General features: G+C 45.6%; 1 protein-coding gene across 4 annotated transcripts in view; it reads left to right on the top strand.

Moving 5' to 3' along the window:
- hcfc1 (host cell factor C1) overlaps positions 1 to 20,326 on the top strand; it is a 28,757-nt gene extending 8,431 nt beyond the window's left edge. Inside the window, exons 9-26 of one of the 4 annotated variants that reach the window (XM_062974052.1) lie at positions 1,315 to 1,478; positions 1,720 to 1,938; positions 2,719 to 2,946; positions 3,138 to 3,242; positions 3,873 to 4,092; positions 4,524 to 4,666; positions 4,764 to 4,902; positions 5,499 to 5,719; positions 6,480 to 8,229; positions 10,338 to 10,513; positions 11,626 to 12,178; positions 12,381 to 12,740; positions 14,915 to 15,033; positions 15,119 to 15,256; positions 15,387 to 15,572; positions 16,108 to 16,405; positions 17,753 to 17,816; positions 18,905 to 20,326. In XM_062974052.1, the coding sequence (XP_062830122.1) occupies positions 1,315 to 1,478; positions 1,720 to 1,938; positions 2,719 to 2,946; positions 3,138 to 3,242; positions 3,873 to 4,092; positions 4,524 to 4,666; positions 4,764 to 4,902; positions 5,499 to 5,719; positions 6,480 to 8,229; positions 10,338 to 10,513; positions 11,626 to 12,178; positions 12,381 to 12,740; positions 14,915 to 15,033; positions 15,119 to 15,256; positions 15,387 to 15,572; positions 16,108 to 16,405; positions 17,753 to 17,816; positions 18,905 to 18,944 (5,123 nt within the window). In that variant the 3' untranslated portion in view covers positions 18,945 to 20,326. The remainder of the gene's footprint in view (positions 1 to 1,314; positions 1,479 to 1,719; positions 1,939 to 2,718; positions 2,947 to 3,137; positions 3,243 to 3,872; positions 4,093 to 4,523; positions 4,667 to 4,763; positions 4,903 to 5,498; positions 5,720 to 6,479; positions 8,230 to 10,337; positions 10,514 to 11,625; positions 12,179 to 12,380; positions 12,741 to 14,914; positions 15,034 to 15,118; positions 15,257 to 15,386; positions 15,573 to 16,107; positions 16,406 to 17,752; positions 17,817 to 18,904) is intronic. The other 3 variants (XM_062974053.1, XM_062974054.1, XM_008103903.3) reach the window with 3 other exon arrangements.
- The last annotated feature ends 97 nt before the right edge of the window (positions 20,327 to 20,423 follow it).

The following is a 20,423-nucleotide window of genomic DNA, read 5'->3' on the forward strand; positions in this document are numbered from 1 at the left end:
ACCAATCCCCCATCCTTTCATCTACTTGCTTGCTTTCTTTGGCCAATGAAATACGTGTTTTCGTACCATTTGGAGCCCTGTTCTGTGGGAAACCTTGCTGTAGAAGACCTCTCCGTCCACCTTGCTGGTTAAAGATTTTTCCTTTAAAATCTTTGTTTTGTTATATGTAGAAGCTGTGGCCATAGTTTTGGGGAAGAGCTCCCCAGGGGCATTCAGACAGACTGCACACTCTATTCTGAAAAAGAAAAGGGACATCTCTCAAAATTCAGCCTGAGAATGATATGGTTGTGGTTCATTCCTGCTTTTCTTTTTAAATATAAGATTCTAATTAATTGCCTTTGTGCAGCTTGTAATAGAATCCCTGAGATCAGAAATTTGATGGAATATGAATATTTTAATTAAAAAGCTGTGGGTCCTAAATCTTAGTCTATGGCAGGTTGATTTAAGTCAACATAACTACCCTTTATGGATGCTTCTGAAAAATAAAATACCAGAAATCACTGTTCATCACTGGCACACAATACAACCAGTACAATAAAACCCAAAGATATACAAACATTAAAATGGAAGTAAACATGAACATTATTTAAAAAATAGTTTAAACTGGTTAAAAACCTATTCATTACTAAAACCACAGCAACCCCTCGACTTGATCTTAAAAACCTCCCTCTTTTCTTAAGAGGAACATTACTGTTTCTTTATGGAAGGGCAACATTGTAATGAGGGTAGAACTGTGTTGTACAGTAGAGTCTCACTTATCCGACATAAACGGGCCAGCAGAATGTTGGATAAGCGAATATGTTGGATAATAAGGAGAGATGAAGGAGAAGAATTAGGTTATGATTTTACAAATTAAGCACCAAAACATCATGTTATACAACAAATTTGACAAAAAAGTAGTTTAATACGCAGTAATGTTATGTTGTAGTTACTGTATTTACGAATTTAGCACCAAAATATCACGATGTATTGAAAACATTGACTACAAAAATGCGTTGGATAATCCAGAACGTTGGATAAGCGAATGTTGGATAAGTGAGACTCTACTGTATTGAGTATCATCATGTACATCTTCATCTTTGATCTGTGTTGCTTCCTTTATGCTGAACACTTTCTCGTCTTTAGATAATTTTGGCAAAAGAAACTGGTTTGGTTGTGTGTTACTTAGTCCAGGGCATGGGATCAAGAAGTCTTTCAATATACACACTGCTTTTTGCCAGGGTTACTGGCTGTAGATATTTTGACGACTACGTAATCACACTTAGTAGCAATTCTGTGTATTGAGTGTTGCTCTATCATTGCCTTCTTCCTCAGTAGCGGTTCCAGCCATGCTGAAGGTCACAGGCCCACAGGCGACCACTGGAACACCACTGGTGACAGTACGTTCAGCAGGGCAGCCTGGGAAAGGCCCAGTGACTGTGACTTCATTGCCAGCCGGAGTGCGCATGGTGGTGCCCACACAGAACACGCAAGGGACGGTGAGTATTGCCTCACAGGGGGTGGCCATCTGTGTTGTAGAACCTACTACCATCAGATAGTGTCAGATTTATGATGACCCTATCATGGGGTTTTCTTGACAAGAAAAAGGCTCTGCCTTTGCTTTCCTCCGAGGCTGAGAGATTGTGATTGGCCAAAAGTCACCCAGTGGGTTTCATGACTCATAGTCTAATTATCAAACTACTTCACCTCATTGACTCGCTACACAACGTTCTTTCTTAGGTTCTTTCTTCTCGTCTTCAGGTGATTGGCAGCAGTCCCCAGATGAGTGGCATGGCCGCTTTGGCAGCTGCAGCTGCTGCCACACAGAAAATTCCACCATCCTCCACCCCAACTGTTCTCAGTATGCCTGCGGGCACTACCATAGTTAAGACTGTTGCTGTTTCTCCGGGCACCACTTCACTGCCAACTACAGTTAAGATGGCGTCTTCTCCAGTCATGGTGAGTGTCTGGGTGGTTTACCTTTTCCTCCTGAGGGGTGCCATACTTTGCATGCTCAAGATAACATAATGGCAACATCTTGTTTGTCCTATTCCACATGTGGCAAAATTTGGCCCACCATGTCCTTTTATGTGGCCCTCCAGATGCTGGACTACAGTTCCTGTATTCCTCATTATTAGACCTCATTACTAAAGCTGATGGGAGTTGTGATGTAGTAACATCTGGAAGGCTGCGGTTTGTTCTGTTTACTCAGGATAGTGCAGTTTAGATTGAGATACAAGGCTTGCAGATATGATGTCTGGCTTTAAAATGTTCTTTAACCTTTCCTCAACCTCACAGCCATAAATGCTTTTAAGTTGGGTTGCAATTCCCATTATCTCCAGTCCACATTACAGATAATCAAAAGTGATGAGTGTTGCTGTTCAACAACACCTGAGGGCCCAAATGGGTAAAAATTACAGAGCACCAACCACTATGTAAAATAATTATACTTTCCTGTCTGTCTCCACGGATTCTCTGTCCATGGATTCAGCAGCCCCTTGAAGGCAGCCATAAGGCTGATGTGGTCTTCAGTTAAAAGGTTGGACACCCCTGTCATATGTAAATAAAACCCCGGACTTCTGGTGTCCCATCTACTCCCTTTTTAAAAAAATCAGGTAAAAAGTTTGAAATCCCCAAGAACTGTCTTGTGGCCAGTAAATACTAGCTCATTAAATAGATTGTTTGAGGATTCTCTTAAGCTATTGTGAGTGTTCTCATGCTGACTGTACTTGCCAATAGGTCAGCAACCCAGCGACCCGAATGCTGAAAACTGCTGCTGCCCAGGTTGGCACCTCAGTCTCCCCGTCCACCACCAATACACCTAACCGTCCCATCATTACCGTGCACAAGTCGGGGACTGTCACTGTAGCACAGCAAGCCCAGGTGATGACCACAGTAGTGGGTGGCGTGACAAAGACCATCACATTGGTGAAGAGCCCCATCTCAGTGCCTGGCGGCAGTGCGTTGGTAAGTATCTTAAGTCGTGTGGTGAGCACGGAACAGAAGATAGCTTTGAGTCCTTTGGGTGTTGTGTTCTAAGGACAAGTAGACACCTTTGAAGGCTTCTTCTTGTGAGGTCTGGGATGGGTCTAGGTTGTTCTTCTGGTAGGCTGGAGCTAACCTCTTTGTGCACCACCTCTTTATGCATCACTTCACAGATTTCCAACTTGGGTAAGGTGATGTCTGTTGTCCAAACAAAGCCAGTCCAGACATCAGCTGTGACAGGTCAGGCATCAACTGGCCCTGTGACCCAGATAATCCAGGTAAGAATGGGTGCAAGGGTTAGCACCCAGGTTTAAGCTTGGTGAGGGTAACCTTTGTTATGTCTTTACAGCTGCTTACCACCAGTTCATATGAGACTTAGGTTGGCCATGGGGCTTTCTCCTCACTTTTGGGCATATAGTTGTAGGGCTATTCGAAGGTGAACCGCATGGGGAGCTGGACCTGACAGAGGAAGCTCACCTGCTCTCCGGATTCGAACTGCCAACCTGTCGGTCCACAGTCTTGCCGGCACAAGGGTTTAACCCATTGCGCTGCCAGGGGCTCCAATGATATCAGTAAATAATATGTGGGGAAAAATTGCCTTTTTTCTATTTTTCTGTAATGTGAATGTGTCCTTAGGGTTAGGATTACAGTTTACTTTAGGAATAATGTTATGGTTTGGGGGTAGGGTTAGAGTTTTAAGTTTTAAGTTCTTTCTGCTTTTTCATAACATTTATGACATATTAAACTTAATCTCCACTTTTCTGCCAAAAATTACTTTGAAAGCAACTAATGATTGCAAAGCTCAGATGAAAACAGCAAGATAATTAAAAATAGATTGTATGCATATAAGTAAAAAACAAAAAAAATCTGTGTGTTGTTGATTCTTCATGTTCTTTCCATTGCCTTAGACCAAAGGGCCCCTGCCTGCTGGCACTATCCTGAAGCTGGTGACCTCGGCAGATGGCAAGCCCACCACAATCATCACCAGCTCCCAAGCAGGAGGCACAGGCACCAAACCCACCATCCTGGGTATCAGCAGTGTCTCTCCCAACACAACCAAGCCTGGCACCACTACAATCATCAAGACCATCCCCATGTCGGCCATTATTACCCAATCAGGTGCCACAGGTAAGGAGTGGGAGATTATTGCTAAGTATAAGGCACTGGATCTGTGGCATAAAGGTGGGTAGCAGAACAGAAAGAAGCAGACAGGCAGGCTGAGCATTAGTGTGTTTGCAAGGCTCAGAATGTGCAGATAATGCAGATCAACCAAAAACTTTTTTTTCTTAATGTTTTGGTCTTTAGGCCTGTTCCTGGGGTTATTTGGGGGCGCCAATTCAAAACATTGTATTGAATAGTCCATATCAGCTCTAGTTTCTTAGATAAGGTTCTCTGGGTTTTGTCTGGGTGAGCTGATGGCAAATGGTAGATAGCATATGTTTTGTGGCACCAAAAACTGGTGCCAATTTTGGAAACAGCAGATTACATATACTCAGAACCAGGGCTAACATTTGTGTTGGCCAGTGTATTGTGGTTAAAATCCAGCCCTGCCTTTTCAGGTGTTACCAGTAGTCCTGGAATCAAGTCTCCCATCACCATCATCACCACAAAAGTGATGACATCTGGAACTGGCACACCTGCGAAGATCATCACAGCAGTACCTAAACTGACCACAGGTCATGGGCAGCAGGGCTTAACGCAGGTAAGCTGTCTGAACAGACCAGGGGGTGGATGGGTGGGTTGTAGACTGTGGTGCTGAGCTTTGATTTGAGATCTAAATCTGTCACATTCATTTGCAGGTGGTGCTTAAAGGCGCACCAGGTCAACCTGGCACTATCCTGCGAACCGTCCCCATGAGCGGAATGCGCCTTGTCACGCCTGTCACTGTGTCTGCTGTCAAGCCCACTGTTACCACTTTGGTGGTCAAAGGGACTACAGGTAATGGACTGTGATATGAATGTGTCTCTTTCCACTATGGAAGTGGACTATCTGATTGGTTACTCTTATTAGTTGTGGATGAGTGCTGACTTAATTCATGTGGGTTCATGGTTAGTATGTCACTGGTCTCCAGTATCATGTTTTTGCTGCTTCTGATGATGATGTTTTCCCAGAAATATGGGCCATGTCCTCTGCCCCATCCCTTCTTGCCTAAGTTAAGACGTGTCTTTGTAATCAGGCATTTGAGGAAGGATCAGGGACATACTTCGGGGAAGCTGTGGGGGATTGGGGAGGATATGTAGTTTTATATGTAATTTTAATTATACAAATATTTTGTTATATTTTAACTGTTTTTATAACTTTTATATTTCTCATGTTTTTACATTAATTTGGGTTGTGTTGTGTTATAGTAAGCCTCCTTGAGTCCCCATGGGAGAAAGGCAGGGTAGAAATAAAATGAAATAAATATAAATAAATAAATAAATAATACCTAGGGAATGCTGAGGACCTGGTAGATTTGGGATCATAGGTATTAGTGTGCTGTGCAAAATACAAACCATTGTGACTTTGAAACTGTTTTCTATCTCCTATTTCAGGTGTGACAACCTTAGGCACTGTAACAGGCACAGTCTCGACCAGCCTAGCTGGGACTGGCGGCCACAATACCAATGCTTCCTTGGCTACACCCATCACCACTTTAGGAACAATCGCCACGCTTTCCAGTCAGGTCATCAACCCAGCTGCCATCACTGTCTCCGCAGCTCAGACCACCTTGACAGCAGCAGGAGGCCTGAGCACACCCACCATCACCATGCAGGTATGAGATAAGTTGGGTGTGGTGGTCTTCTCTGGTGGTTGTAGGGTCCATGGAAATCAAGATAGCATAACAGAGCTGGTGGACAGCTGATTCAGGACAAAGAGAAAGTAGAGTGTGACCTCCATGTATGAGGGAGATATTTTCCTAGATCCTCTGTGAATTACCTTAAGTCAGGCCTCGTCAACTTGGGGCCCTCCAACCAAGACTAAAGGTATGGTTTACATACAGACCGAAATACATTTTCTTTGATATAAAAAGATCAAATATGCTGGGGGTTCAGGTCTTTTTACTTTACAGAAGGGTATCTTCTAGATTGTTATCTTCTAAAATCTGAATCCCCATCATACCTGATCTGTATATTAAAGAAAATGTATTTTGGTCTGTGTGTAAACTACGTCTTTAGTCTTGGTGTAGAATTGTGCATCCTAGAAAATTAACTTATTGTCTACCTTCAATCAGTGGTCACAAACATGCAGCAGACTAATGGCCAGCTGTCCTCAGTTGGTAGGGACTGATTTAGCAAAAAAGGAATAGATTACATACAAGAACTGTTAACTGTAGTGCTTCAGAGCAGAAAAATAATATAATATGAAGATAATTCAAACACACAATGTGCAGCATGAAATGGAAGCGTTCTTCATCCTGTTCTGCATAACTTGCAGCATGCTTCTAAGTGTTACCTTCCTTTTGCTAAGGGGTGTCTCCTACTGAGGTGTCTGTCCTAACCTATGTGTATCTGCCTGTGTCTCCTTACTTCTAGCCTGTCTCCCAGCCCACTCAAGTAACACTGATCACAACGCCGAGCGGTGTAGAGGCCCAGCCGGTACATGACTTGCCTGTCTCTATTTTGGCCTCACCTACCACAGAACAGCCCACGGCCACCGTCACTATTGCAGAATCAGGGCAGGGAGACCCACAGCCGGGCACTGTCACTTTGGTGTGCTCCAATCCTCCCTGCGAGACGCACGACACTGGCACCACCAACACAGCCACCACAACAGTCGTGGGAACTTTGGGTGGGCAAACCCAGTTGCAATTTGTCTGCGATGGGCAAGATGGCAATGGACTCCAGGCCAATGGGAGAGTTGTGAGGGTCTGCTCCAACCCGCCTTGCGAGACCCACGAGACGGGGACCACCAACACAGCCACCACTGTGCTGAGTGCCGTACAGAAAGTGTGCTCCAACCCACCCTGCGAAACTCATGAGACGGGCACCACGAATACAGCAACCACTTCTAAAACGGAGAAGGCACCCACAGATCCACCATGCCAAACGTTCCAAACGAGTGCTACTGGCACCACCATGACTGTGAAGCCCATTGTGGGCACCAGTCAGCGAGTGTGCTCCAATCCACCCTGTGAAACCCATGAGACGGGCACCACCAACACGGCCACCACTGCCACCTCCAACATGGGCCGGGGGCAGCCTGACGGTGGACAGACGGAACCAACGAACCCTCCGTGCCAAACAAAGCAGACTACTACCACCAGCACCACCATGTCGACAAAAGCAGACGTTGCAACAGAGCAGCCCTGCTCGGTCCGAATGGTGAGCTTTGGGACAGCTGCCGGCACACCCAGTGTGGCCTCTGCCACCTCTGCAGCTCAGCCTAGTGAAAGACTACCAGCCCCCAAAAACCTCAAGTGTGAATCCCACCATACCCACACCACCAACACTGCCACAACAGCTCGGTCTCTCATGGGCCGAGGGCAGCCTGATGGTGAGTGGGTAGGATCTGCCAACCCTCCGTGCCAAACGCAGCAGACCTGTTCCACCAGCACCACCATGTCTGCCAAAGCTGATGTGCCTACAAAGCAGCCATGCACAGTGCAGATGGTATCCCCAGATGCAGATCAAAGACCAGCCCCGTTGAGCACGCCTCACACAGCTCTCAAAGTGAGCGCCAAGAACGCAAGCCCACAGGTGTGTTCTAATCCACCCTGTGAGACTCATGAAACAGGCACCACTAACACCTCAACCGTTGCTTCGTCAAACATGGGTGCTGCCCAGCGGGTCTGCTCCAATCCGCCTTGTGAGACTCACGAAACAGGCACCACCAACACAGCCACCACAGCCACTTCTAGTATGGCTGCAGGGCAGCAAGTGTGCTCCAACCCACCCTGTGAGACCCATGAAACGGGCACCACCAACACAGCCACAAACACCACCTCCAACATGGGTGCGGGACAGAATGAGGGCGCTGGGCACGGTCAAAGTACTCAGCAGACGCTTGTTACTCAACCTTGTGAGACACAGCAGACAAGCTCCACTAGCACAACGATGACAACCAGCATTGAAGGGGATAGCACTCAGGTTTCCAGCTCAGTCCTGGCGCAGTGTGGGGCTTCAGAATCAGGAAAGGGCTCCGAGGGAGAGGCTCCTGGGCCAGATGGCTTACCGCCCCATAGTCCAAGCCCCAGAGTGTGTTCCAACCCTCCTTGCGAGACCCATGAGACGGGCACAACTCACACAGCCACCACTGTCACCTCTTCCATGGGTACCAACCAAGGTAAGAGCAGGTGGAAGGAGGGTGTTGCAGGCTGTTGTTGCCATCATACATTTATATGTGCTAGCCAGGGTGGGAAAATTGATATTCTCTTATGGGTCTCTTGGGGAAAAGATCATAAGTAGAGAGAAAATGTAAACCCTGGTTATTTTCTGCAGATGAGGGTGAGTGTTTTAAGGTGAACAGTTTATATATATTGGTGGTGGGGTTCTCACACATCTGGTTATTATTTTTCATAAGCATATCTGGAAACAGATGCCTCCAGTGGGCATGGGTTTTGTCACTGATGTGCTGAGGTGGGAACACAAAATTATAGTTGGCGTACCATCTGCTGAGTATGCAAGATATATTTGTGTAGATCTGTATGCTGTTCGTTGCTTCCTATTCTGATATTGACAATATAATTCTATAGTAAATCCCTCCATTCGTGACTTTGGAAGTCCTCTTCTTGTGCATAGATTTTTAGAGTAGCTGGTTTGAATATCTTCCTGGAAACTCCCTGGAGAGTACTGACAAAGAAGCTTACCTTGGGAAAGCTAATCCTCGCGTATCGTGTCTAATCTTCCCTCGTGAAGTGTAACTGCAGGACAATGTTAGGGTCAAGTTCTGAGCTCTCTCATTCAGTGCACACTGGAAGGTCTTCTCGGGAGTCTTGAGTGAATGGCCTGTGCATTCCAAGAAAGTGCTATTCAGAGTGGTACTTTGGGGACCAATGATGGGCCCCAAGCTATTGACCACCTATCCAGTCCACTTTTCCTGGAAAGAAAGAAGCAATAGTAGTCATTGGGCACAAATGGGATGCCATTGGCGGGGGCAAAAACAATCTTGTCCATCCCTCACATTGATAACTGAAGAAGTACTCTTGGAGTAATTGTCACTGAACTGGTACCACTCTAAGCCAGTATTTCTCAAATGGTGCTCCAGATGTTTTGGACTTCAGCTCCCAGAAATGTCAGCCAGTTTATCAGCTGTTAGGAATTTTGGGAGCTGAAGTCCAAAACATCTGGAATAGCACAGTTTGAGAAACTGCTCTGATCTGTCCCTTGTGAGATTTCATCAAGGAAATTTTATTGGATAACTGTTTTATTGCTGTGTTTTGATATTTGATTGTTTTATCGGGCAAGGCCCCATGTAAGCTGCCCTGAGCCCCTTCGGGGAGATGGGGCGGGGTATAAAAATAAAGTTGTTATTATTATTATTATTATTATTATTATTATTATTATTATTATTATTATTATAAATGGAGCCTCCGGTGGCCATGGGGATAAAAGCCTCGTAACTTGAAGGTTGGGTTGCTGACCTGAAAGCTGCCAGGTTCGAATCCCACCCGGGGAGAGCGCAGATTAGCTCCCTCTATCAGCTCCAGCTCCATGGGGGACATGAGAGAAGCCTCCCACAAGGATGGTAAAACATCCGGGCGTCCCCTGGGCAACGTCCTTGCAGACGGCCAATTTTCTCACTCCAGAAGCAACTCCGGTTGCTCCTGACACACACACACACACAAAAAAAAATCAAGGAAATCAGTGGCAGTAGCTAATGGGCACAAATATGGTGCTGGAACATTATGCAGCAGGACTTCATATGAGATTGCTTGAGGAGCACTGCTCTAGTACATTAGCAGTAGAGTCAGGGTCAATTGCTTATATAGGTTTCCTTAGGATAATTAGAAAAATGCTGATTTAGGCACCCATCAGCTGTGCTTGTTGTAAAGTACAGCTTGTCCTGCCTTTACCTGTGATGGAGCATGGGTATCAGCAGACAATACAGTCGAGTCTTGCTTATCCAATGCAGTCTGCCTTTTAACAGTGTTTTGTAGTTAATGTTTTTAAAACATTGCAATGTTTTGGTGCTAAATTCTTACCATGTATTGAACTGCTTTTTCTGTCGATTTGTTGTAAAACATGATGTTTTGGTGCTTAATTTATAAAATCATAGCGTAATTCGATGTTTAATAGGCTTTTCCTTAATCCCTCCTTATTATCCAACTTTTTCGCTTATCCAGTGTTCTGCCGCTCATTTATGTTGGATAAGTGAGACTACTGTAATTGCATTTGGTTGCCCTCTTTCAGCCAAAGCTGTGGTTCATTGCATAATACATTTCCTCTTTGCAGACCAGCCACCTGCAACCAATGGCCAGCAGGGGGAGCCAGAGACATCGGCGAGCGAGAGCACGGCTGCCAGCAGTCCCAGCACTGCCGCCACCGCCGCCACCACCGTTCCCTCCACGCATACCAGGGCTGTCACCACCGTGACCCAGTCCATGCCTCCACCAGGGCCCTCAGTGCCGGTGAGACTGACAGAGTGGAATCCGAACTAAAAATAAACCTTCCTTTGTATTCTCTTTTTCATGGGATCAGCCTGGAGTTTGAGGCATAAATGCTCTCACGTGACCACATGTCAAGCTTTGAAGCAGGCCCTTAAGTTGATAAGTGAGCTAGGCAGACTCAAGTTACCTCTAATTCATGTGGAGTCTCAAGCGGGAGAAGTAAACTTGGAAGAAAATTTTGGGTTAGCAGCTTTTGGGGGAAGGTTTGCATTTTTCTACCTGCATTTTTTGTGCATTCTTCCTGTTGTACTTGTGTTCATTTGCTCAAATATAGCAATATTAGAGAGTCAGGCTCTGGGAAGGGGGGTGCCGACAATGGCTACTGGAAGCAGATCAGCCAAGACACACATCAGACCTCACTGGCTGAATTAGTGCATAGAAATGTCAAAGTGTGAACTAGAATCATTGCTCTTTCTGACAGCTTTAATCATTTTATGTTGTATACAGTACAAGCTCAAGTGTGTATCAACATTACCTGTTTTGGGAGTATTTGAACAACTGCAGTCTCACAAAGATCCCAAAGGAATTCTGTAACCATAAACCTCTATCAAGATTCTTAAAAAGCAGCATTACTTATAAATTATTTTAAAAACATTGAAGAGGAAACAGAATGTTGCTATTCAAAGCAAAATCTGTCCTGAGTCCAAATTTGGGGGCATATTCATTAAGCTGACAAAGAGAATTTGGTTGTCTGTGATGACAGGTGTTGGAAGCTAAACAGAGTCAGCTCTAGTTATCATTTGGATGAGAGACCACCATCAAGTACTAGAGTCTGTAGGTTATCTGTCAGAGAAGAGAACTGACAAAACTGCCTCTGAGTATCCCTCACCTTAAGAAAATCCTAGGAAAATCTTGGGGCCACCATAACAATTTGAAGGCACATACACAGTGACTTGAGAACTTGACTAAATGGACTTAAGTTTCTTCTAGCAGGTTCTGTCTGTTGACTTCCAGAGTTTCCTAATGGTTTTCACTACATCACATACAGTAGAGACAGCTCTTTTTCAGTCCTCCATGATCCAACCTTTCTAACTGCGCTGTCTTATAATAATGTCATCTCATTCCTGTTGCAGAACATCTCTTCATTGTCCGATGCTCCTGCAGAGGAAGCAGCTCCCCCTGTTGAAACCCCAGCAGTTACCAGCACAGATGACCTCCCAAGACCACCTGAATCACTGCGCCCTTCTGTGGGGGTGCAGGAGCCAGCGGCAGTGGCGCCTGAGCCTCAGGAACAAGTCCAAGCTGCTTCTGCCAGCCCTCCACCAGCAGAAGTTCCACCCATTGAAGCCACTCCCCAGCCAGATCTCCCAGTTCCTATGGAGGAGACACCACCAGCACCATCTGTTCAGGAGCCTGTGGCAATGGTGGTACTACCCCAAGCTGCCTCTGCTCCTCCTCCTCCTCCTCCTCCCCCTCCCCCCTCAGAGGTGGAGCAATTGGCTCTGCCCCAAGAGCTAATGGCTGAAAGTCAAGCAGGCACCACCACCCTCATGGTGACAGGGCTCACGCCAGAGGAGTTGGCTGTCACTGCGGCTGCAGAGGCTGCTGCCCAAGCTGCAGCCACTGAAGAGGCACAAGCCCTGGCAATACAGGCAGTTTTGCAAGCTGCCCAGCAAGCTGTCATGGGTAAGTGCTGCCTTTCAGCCTCGGTCTATTCTGGGAGTTCTCGGGTAGAAGTACTTCATTGGTCGTCTTCCCTGCCCATTTCTTTGCCCTGCCAGAATGGTGCCAGGCTTCTCATCCTCTTTTTAATCTGGCTTTGTGTAACTCCTTGTCTATTTTCTGTGGCCCTTTCTGCCTCCAGTTCAAACACCGGCTTCTTTTCCAGGTTCTGGAGAAGCCATGGATACATCTGAGACGGCAACAGCACAGGCAGAGCTACGTCACTTAGCCTCAGGGGCTTCGGAGAACCAGACCACCGCCATCCCGATTGTCCTCACGCAGCAAGAACTGGCCGCCCTTGTCCAGCAGCAGCACCAACTCCAGGAAGCTCAGGCGGCAGCAGCAGCAGCTGCTGCTGCAGCTCAGCAACATCAACCTCAGCACCCACTGCCTTCCCATCTGCCCACAGAAGCCCTGGCCCCTGCAGATAGCCTCAATGACCCAGCCAGCGAAAGCAATGGCCTGAATGAGCTGGCAAGCGCCGTCACCAGCACAGTTGGGTTGTTGCCCCCGACGCCCACAGAAAGTAAGTGGCACCATAAAAACGTACTTCTAATTTCACTGGTCACTGTGCAGTCCTAGCTGAACTGCATTCGATGTGTTTTGCTTCATAAACAAAAGCACATAGTGTTGGTTTTATTCCATTCTTGAAGGAGTTTTTAATATCCTTTGAATAAGTATGTTATCTTTCTGAGTGTCACCCATGAGTGTGTTGCCTCTAGAACCTGTCTCTCTTCTTCAATGCAGGAGGATCTCATTTGAGTATCAACCAGTTCAGCTCAAATTTAACTATATAGTGTGACCCCTGTATATACAAGAGATATGTTCCTGAACTTTGTATGGTTGTGCAGAATTGCAGATATTAGTGAATTCCATTGAAATGAACCTCTAGCCCACAGCTTTCTAAACATTTCATGTTGGCGACACACTTTTTATACATGCATCATTTCACAACACAGTAATTAAGTTTTACTAGCACACCGAGGTTAATCCAACCCCTTATAACAAATACAGACACATCCATAAATTGTAATAATGAATTGTATAGGGATGCAACATATCTACACACTGCAGGCAATATGCGAACTTGTTGTGACACACAGTTTGGAAAGCTCTGTTATATGCAGTTTGGAAGGAAGAAGGCACTGCCAAGCCCAGCTTAGTTCTGTGCATTTTTACGTGAGAGGAAGTCTCACTGTATATGAGATTTGTTATTGTTGCATGCCTTCAAATGGTTTCTGACTTAGGGGACTAAGGTGACCCCATCATGTGGTTTTCTTGCTTAGATTTGTTTAGTGGTAGTTTGACTTTTACTTCCTCTGAGGCTGAGAGAGTATTACTTGCCCAAAGTCACCTAGTGTGTTGTGGCCAAATGAGGATACAGATTCTGGTTTCCTGGAAATCCTCATCTAATACTCAAACCACTACACCAGGGGTCCCCAAACTTTTTAAACAGGGGGCCAGTTCACGATCCCTCAGACCATTGGAGGGCCGGACTATAATTTTAAAAAAACTATGAACAAATTCCTATGCACACCACACATATCTTATTTTGAAGCAGAAAACAAAACAAAATACAGCCTCAATATCAATACTAATCGTCGTCATCATAAAAATAATAAAGGGGGTTGGAAGAGACCCTTTGGGCCATTTAGTTCAACCCCCTTCTGCCTTTGTGCACCAAAAGCACAAACGAAGCACCCTGACAGATAGCCACCCAACAACAACAACTACTACTACTACAATAATAATAATAATTAAATAATAATTAAAATACCATTATAAACAAGCAAAGCTTTGGAAGGGTGGGCACTGGGCGAGGGAGGAGGCGGGAAAGGCGCACGCCTTTCCCTCCTCCCTCGCGCCGCATGCGCCTTGGTGGAGGAGGAGGGAGCTTCCACCGCGGGGGGCCAGATAAGTGGCTTTGATGGGCCGCATGTGGCTCCGGGCCGTAGTTTGGGGACCCCTGCACTACATCATATTAGCCCTTTTCACATTAGGTTACAGCCTTAATTCTGCACATGAAAATTTCTTGGCATCTACATATGTTGTAGTGCATAAAAACTGGAGGGTTGGCTGGATAATATGCCTTTTGCTTGGAAGCTACTTTCCTAGCTTGTTTCAGGCGCAATTTATATTAGACTGATGTCTTTAATAGTCAGCAAATTTAATACATTGCTTAATTCTTATTTCAGGATTGCAGGTGGGACATTATTCTCATTGTTTTCTTTATTTTTATCCTGCTTTTCTCCCCATTGGGATTCAAGGCAGGTGACAGTGACATGACACTTAGCCTCAGAGGCTTTGGAGAAGTACTGGCTGTCCTTGTCCAGCAACAACACCAACTCCAGGAGGCTCAGGCAACAGTGGCGGTATCACAGTAGAATTTTAAAACATGGCAAATACATATATACGAATACAATTTTTGAAAAATTGTGTCATGCTTATTTCACATAGACTCAGAGGTTTCTCATTAGGTTTGTGTGAAACACCTCCACACTGTAGCTGACATACTATGGGTCACAACACACAGTTCAGAAAGCCCTGCTTTGGAGTCTCGTCTACTTTTCTTGATTGAGGCGGAACTAGATTCTGGTACCTGGCTTTGCCTCAACGCCTTTGGGAATGAAAGAAATCTGAGTGACAGGTGATCTGATCTGAAGTTTTTTGTTATCCCTTTATTCCCCTCCCCCCTTTTAGGCCTTGCTCCATCAAATACCTTTGTGGCCCCACAACCTGTGGTGGTGGCCAGCCCAGCAAAACTGCAGGCAGCGGCTGCTTTGGCAGAGGTTGCTAATGGCATTGAACCAGCTCCAGTGGTAAGTTAAAGGAGGTTGGGGAAGAAGTGGGGAGACATGGTTATGCTTTGCTGAGACTCACCCACTCCTCTCTCATCCTGCCCAGAAACCTGAACCTCCTGCACAGCCTCCAAAGGTGGTGGTGAAGAAAGAAAACCAGTGGTTTGATGTGGGTATTGTCAAGACAACCAACATGATGGTAACCCACTACTTCCTGCCTGCTGATGATGCACTTCTCACAGATGTGAGTACCTCTGCCATGCCTTTTGTCTTCTCTTTCTGGAACCCTCCTCATGAAGATGTAGGATTTCTATCCTATTACTCCTACAGCCACCAAAATTATTCCTTTCTCATGGTGAACATTTTCCTCGCAGGATGACTCTGGCACCATACCTGATTATTCTCAACTCAAGAAGCAAGAGTTGCAGCCTGGGACTGCTTACAAATTCCGAGTAGCAGGAATCAATGCCTGTGGCCGAGGCCCCTTCAGCGAAATCTCAGCATTCAAGACCTGTCTGCCTGGCTTCCCTGGAGCACCCTGTGCCATTAAAATCAGTAAGGTCGGTATTTCTTGCTGTGTCAGTGTCCTCCTATCTCAGCTCTGTTGTATGTTGATTTTCACCTTTAAAGCTCCACACGATTTGGGTCCAGGTTACCTACAGGACCACCTTTTCACATACAATCCACCCCTTAGGACACTGAGGTCCTTTGGAGGGCATCTACTCCAATTAGCCTGAACTTAACTGCCAATCTTCACCCAGAAGAACTTTCATCAGCTGCCCCAAGACTCTGAAATGACTGACAGCTAAATGAGTTGTCAAAATTTAAGATGCAACTGAAGACCTATCTCTTCTAGCAGGCCTACCCAGTCATTTTAAAATTGTGAATTTTAACTTGCATTTTATCAGTGAATGTTAGTCTGCATTTTAACTGTGTTTATCCTGTTATATGTATTTTAATTGTCTTGTGTTTTACCTCTGTTTTAATAATGTTGTACCCCACCTTGAGACACTTTTATTATAACTCCACCCCTTCTGCCACATCAGTTAGGGGGAGAGCTTGTTGTGGTATTTCATGGGGTGTTGTTTGTTTCAGAATCCGGATGGAGCCCACCTGACTTGGGAGCCCCCTTCTGTCACTTCTGGGAAGATCACGGAGTACTCGGTGTACCTGGCCATCCAGAGTGCCCAGGCAGGAGAGCCGAAGAGTGCAGCCCCAGCCCAGCTGGCCTTCATGCGGGTTTACTGTGGGCCCAGTCCCTCGTGCCTGGTGCAGTCAGCTAGTCTCTCCAATGCTCACATAGACTACACCACCAAGCCTGCCATCATTTTCCGCATTGCCGCTCGCAATGAGAAGGGTTATGGCCCAGCCACACAAGTTCGGTGGCTTCAAGGTGAGCAGCTGCTGTCACAGGAATGTTGAGGATGGGATAGGGATGAAGGTGGCTGTCAGTCATTTAATCTTTATCTGTGTCATTACACTTGACTATTTGGTTTAAGTGTCAAAGGGGCGTGAAGGGGAGAGGAGAGAAAGGCATGATTTGTGCACAACAGAGGCTAGTTTGTCAGTGGGAGTACCAGGGTCAATAAGAGTCTTGCTTATTTTACTAGCTTTTTTACTAGGCTTTCTCAGCTGTACTAGGCTATATCTTTCAGATGTTGGTGCAAAGGATGCAAAGCTTGGCATGTAAAGCTAGGAACATGATTCAGCCCTAGTTGGGACAGTTTCTTGGTGATGTCTGAAATACTACTTCAGGTGGGATAGATTGGCACACGGTGTACTTTTGCCCATGGCATGGTTACATACTTGGCATGACAAACACCCGTTTCAGTCATAGCTGAAAAGAGGATGAATACTGGCCAACACAAATTTTGATGCCTGAAATGTTTTGCCTGTTGGTATATTTAACCAGCTGATTCCAAAAATGATGCCACCATCCCCCTATCAGCTCTAGAACATATGGTATATATTAGTCTTAATCTGCTTGCCCCTAGAAACTCATGATAATGATATCTAAGAAACTAGACCTGATGAAGTCTATCCAGTACAATTTTCTGAATCCAATACCCCAAATAAACCTAAGAGCAGGCCTCAAAGCCAAGACACCAAGACATTGAGAAAGACCTTTTCCTAAAATCTTGAAAAGCCACTCAAAGGGGAACCAAGGCTAAGAACCTTCATATTGTGAGAGTACCCTATGGATACAATATCCACCAGTTGAGCAATGTTTGTGGATAGCTTCAAGACAACTTGCCAAATTACTATAATTGGACTTTAGGGACCTAATTATCAAAGACTGAGTAATGATTAATCAGAGATTGTGTAAACCAGTGGTTCTCAACCTTTGGTGCTCCAACAATTCTTAACAGTTGGTAAACTGGCTGGAATATCTGGAAGTTGAAGTACAAAACATCTGGAGAACCAAAGTTTGAGAACCACTGGAGTAAATATTTATGCTTGTGGGAACATTGATTTAAAAAACCAGTCATTGAAAGTTGGGACAGAAATTCCACAGTTAAGTGTAGAAAAGGCTATTCCTAGGCATAGCTTTGGTTTTCTAGCTAATGTGTGGAGAATAAAGTAGATCCCTGAAAATACATATGGTGGCATAGATCGCAAAGTTATGTCATCATTGCTTTCAGTTATGTCTATCAACTTCTGATAACCACAACACGGATGTTGTATGTTTGATGGAGGCTCTGCATCTCTAGAGGAATAAATTTTTATCTTCTCTTTGCAGAATCCAATAAGGATGGCTCCATGGTAAAACCAGCCAACAAGCGGCCGCTTTCCTCCCCTGACCTGTGAGTATCTCCCAGTGGGTTGCTGGAGCAATAGAGGCACACTGTGTGTCTGGCTAGAATTGGGAAGAGTTGGATGGGTGTCAGTGGGAAGAGGCACCTGGAAACCATAGTCAGATGAAATTGCCACCTCCTCTAGTTGGCTCATATACCTTTTCTGTTACCATCAAATGAATGTGGCTTGTTGCAAAGGAGTGGCTATCTCTCTCCCCCCCCCCCCCCAAATGGGAATGTTTCACCCTTATGTAATGTTACTCTTGCAGCTCTTCTGCGTTGATGGTGAGAGAATGAGATAAAGAGTGTTGTGTGGTTTCCGGACTATGTGGCTGTGTTCTATCAGAATGAGATGTGTTACAGTAAAATGTGGGACATTTTACTTCAGCTGGTTTTTAATTGTTTTTAATTATAATTATTTAATGAAAACTATTTGGTGCACCTGTTTATTTTAATTTACTACACAATTTTTTCTTTTTAAATTTTTACCCTTTGTTCATATAGGCGTTGAATGTTTACCTGTTATGTTGGAAGCCACCCAGAGTCCCCTCAGGGAGATAGGGGTGGTTACAAATAGATTATTCTTAATTCTTATTCTTCTTCTTATTATTATTATTACTACTGCTGCTGCTGCTGCTAAGTTAGAAAAAACATAAAACCTTTGAAACAATTTCTTCGGTTAAGTGAGGGCAACAAATTGCCACATATGTGTTGTTGAAGGCTTTCCTGGCTGGAATCACAGGGTTGTTGTGTGTTTTCCGGGCTGTATGACCATGTTCCAGAAGTATTCTCTCCTGACGTTTCGCCCACAACTATGGCTGGCAACCTCAGAAGTTGTGAGGTATATGCCACATAGATTTTTTTCACCTGTGCCAAAATAACTGGGATAATGCCACTTACTTGTACTGAAGAGCACCTGTATTTCTTTCAAACTCTTTAAAGAGTAATCACAGCACAAACCCGTGAATTATGAGAACAATGTTTAACTGTTTAACTGAGACATTTCTAGCTTGTTGGGAGTTGAAACTCATGCAGCAGTATTACCAATCCTGATAGGGAGAGATTGGGACCTAACTATTTATCCTTTTCTCCGCCAGGAAAACTGCTCCAAAGAAGCCCAAAGCAGATGGGCAGTGAAGGGCGTCCCCAGCTGTCCTCTCTTCCTGCCTGCTCCACAGCCTCCGCCTGAACCCCCAGCCGGTCAGCCGCCCCCCGTGTGTGGAGGAAGACGGAAGCACCGAAAGCACATTTCATACACTGCGGGGCTGGACTGTTGGGGGAGGAGAGATACAGAGGCTCGTGTGAGGGAGCCCCAAGTTGGGCAGACCCCTGTGCCATGCCCCAGCCTAGGAAGGGGGACAAAGGAATGGCATTCCTCCCCCACCCCCTGCCCACCGCCCCGTTGACATGGACACTGATATTGGGGTGGATTTGAAAGGGAGACTTCTTAATGGGGGGGGGGGGAGGGGGTCGCTGGGTTTTTTTACAAGTTGCAGTTACAGGAATGAAGTTCTTTTGTATTCCCCATCATCCTGCGTGTTGGAGGCGAGATAATTCCCTCCTCCCTTCCCTCCAGTTTTTGCCTCTGTACAGACCCGCTCCCTCAGTTTAGTTTTTAGTGTCTGCGTTGGTAACGGAGAGGAGTCTCTACTGTCTGGGGATGGAGAGGGGAATGTGCTGTGGTCGGACCACAGAAGTAGCTAATTTGAAGTAGGGGGGAGGAGGTTGCAGCTTATTCTGCGGCAGCTGTTCTGCTCAGTCCAGTGTGTTTGTGGCTTCAACTTATCCCCTAAACATGCAGCAGAGCCTCCCCTTAAGCAGCCCAAGTTGATCTTCCCCTCCGCTATTCCTACTTCACCTGGCCACAAGGTGGCACATTCTAGGCAGTTATCTTGCCATTACTCTCCATTGTTTTGTATAAAATCTTTTTTTAGGAAAAAAAATCCAAAAATAGTTGGGGGCAGTGCACCCTGCTGTTCGTTGGGTGGGAGCTGTTGATATGAAATGCTCTCCCTATCTGAGGCAATGGTCTTGGGTTATTTTCCCTCCTGGAGGAATACTTCCATCCCACTCTGACTGTCTCTCTGGACATTCCACCGAGAAGAGCAGGAAAAAGCAGCCAGAGCTTATTCTTTCAAAGTGAGGGCAGGGTAGATGCCCTCATAGGTGCACACTGATAGATGGGCCTTACTCGCCATTCTCAAGGAGACTGGAAGACAAAAGAGCCCACCCCCCAGGAAAAAAGAGCAACCCCCAGGAGCAGATCCCTAGCCCCATCTTGCTCTGTTCTCTGGTCTTTTGTATTATAGTGTATTTCGCTGTGTTGCCCTTTCCTGTTCAGACCGTAAAGATTCCTCCTGCCCTTCCTATATCTTACCCAATTTATTTTCCATTGAGACAGGAACAGCCCTCATAGGAGTTCCCCATAGCTGTCCACCCTGCCTCCCCCATCCAGTGCTGCGTATCTGTCGTTTTTGTGCTATTTTGAACAATTAAAGACCTTTTTCTTTTGGAAACAAGACTTGGAACTTTCTGAAATTTGATGATTACCATCCTTTCCATTTTAACTGTCTGGCCAACTTTTGAGAGAACAGGGTTGCTTTGATTATAGAAATG

This window comes from Anolis carolinensis, chromosome 2 (assembly GCF_035594765.1).
Source record: "Anolis carolinensis isolate JA03-04 chromosome 2, rAnoCar3.1.pri, whole genome shotgun sequence".
Classification (NCBI taxonomy): Eukaryota; Metazoa; Chordata; class Lepidosauria; order Squamata; family Dactyloidae; genus Anolis; species Anolis carolinensis.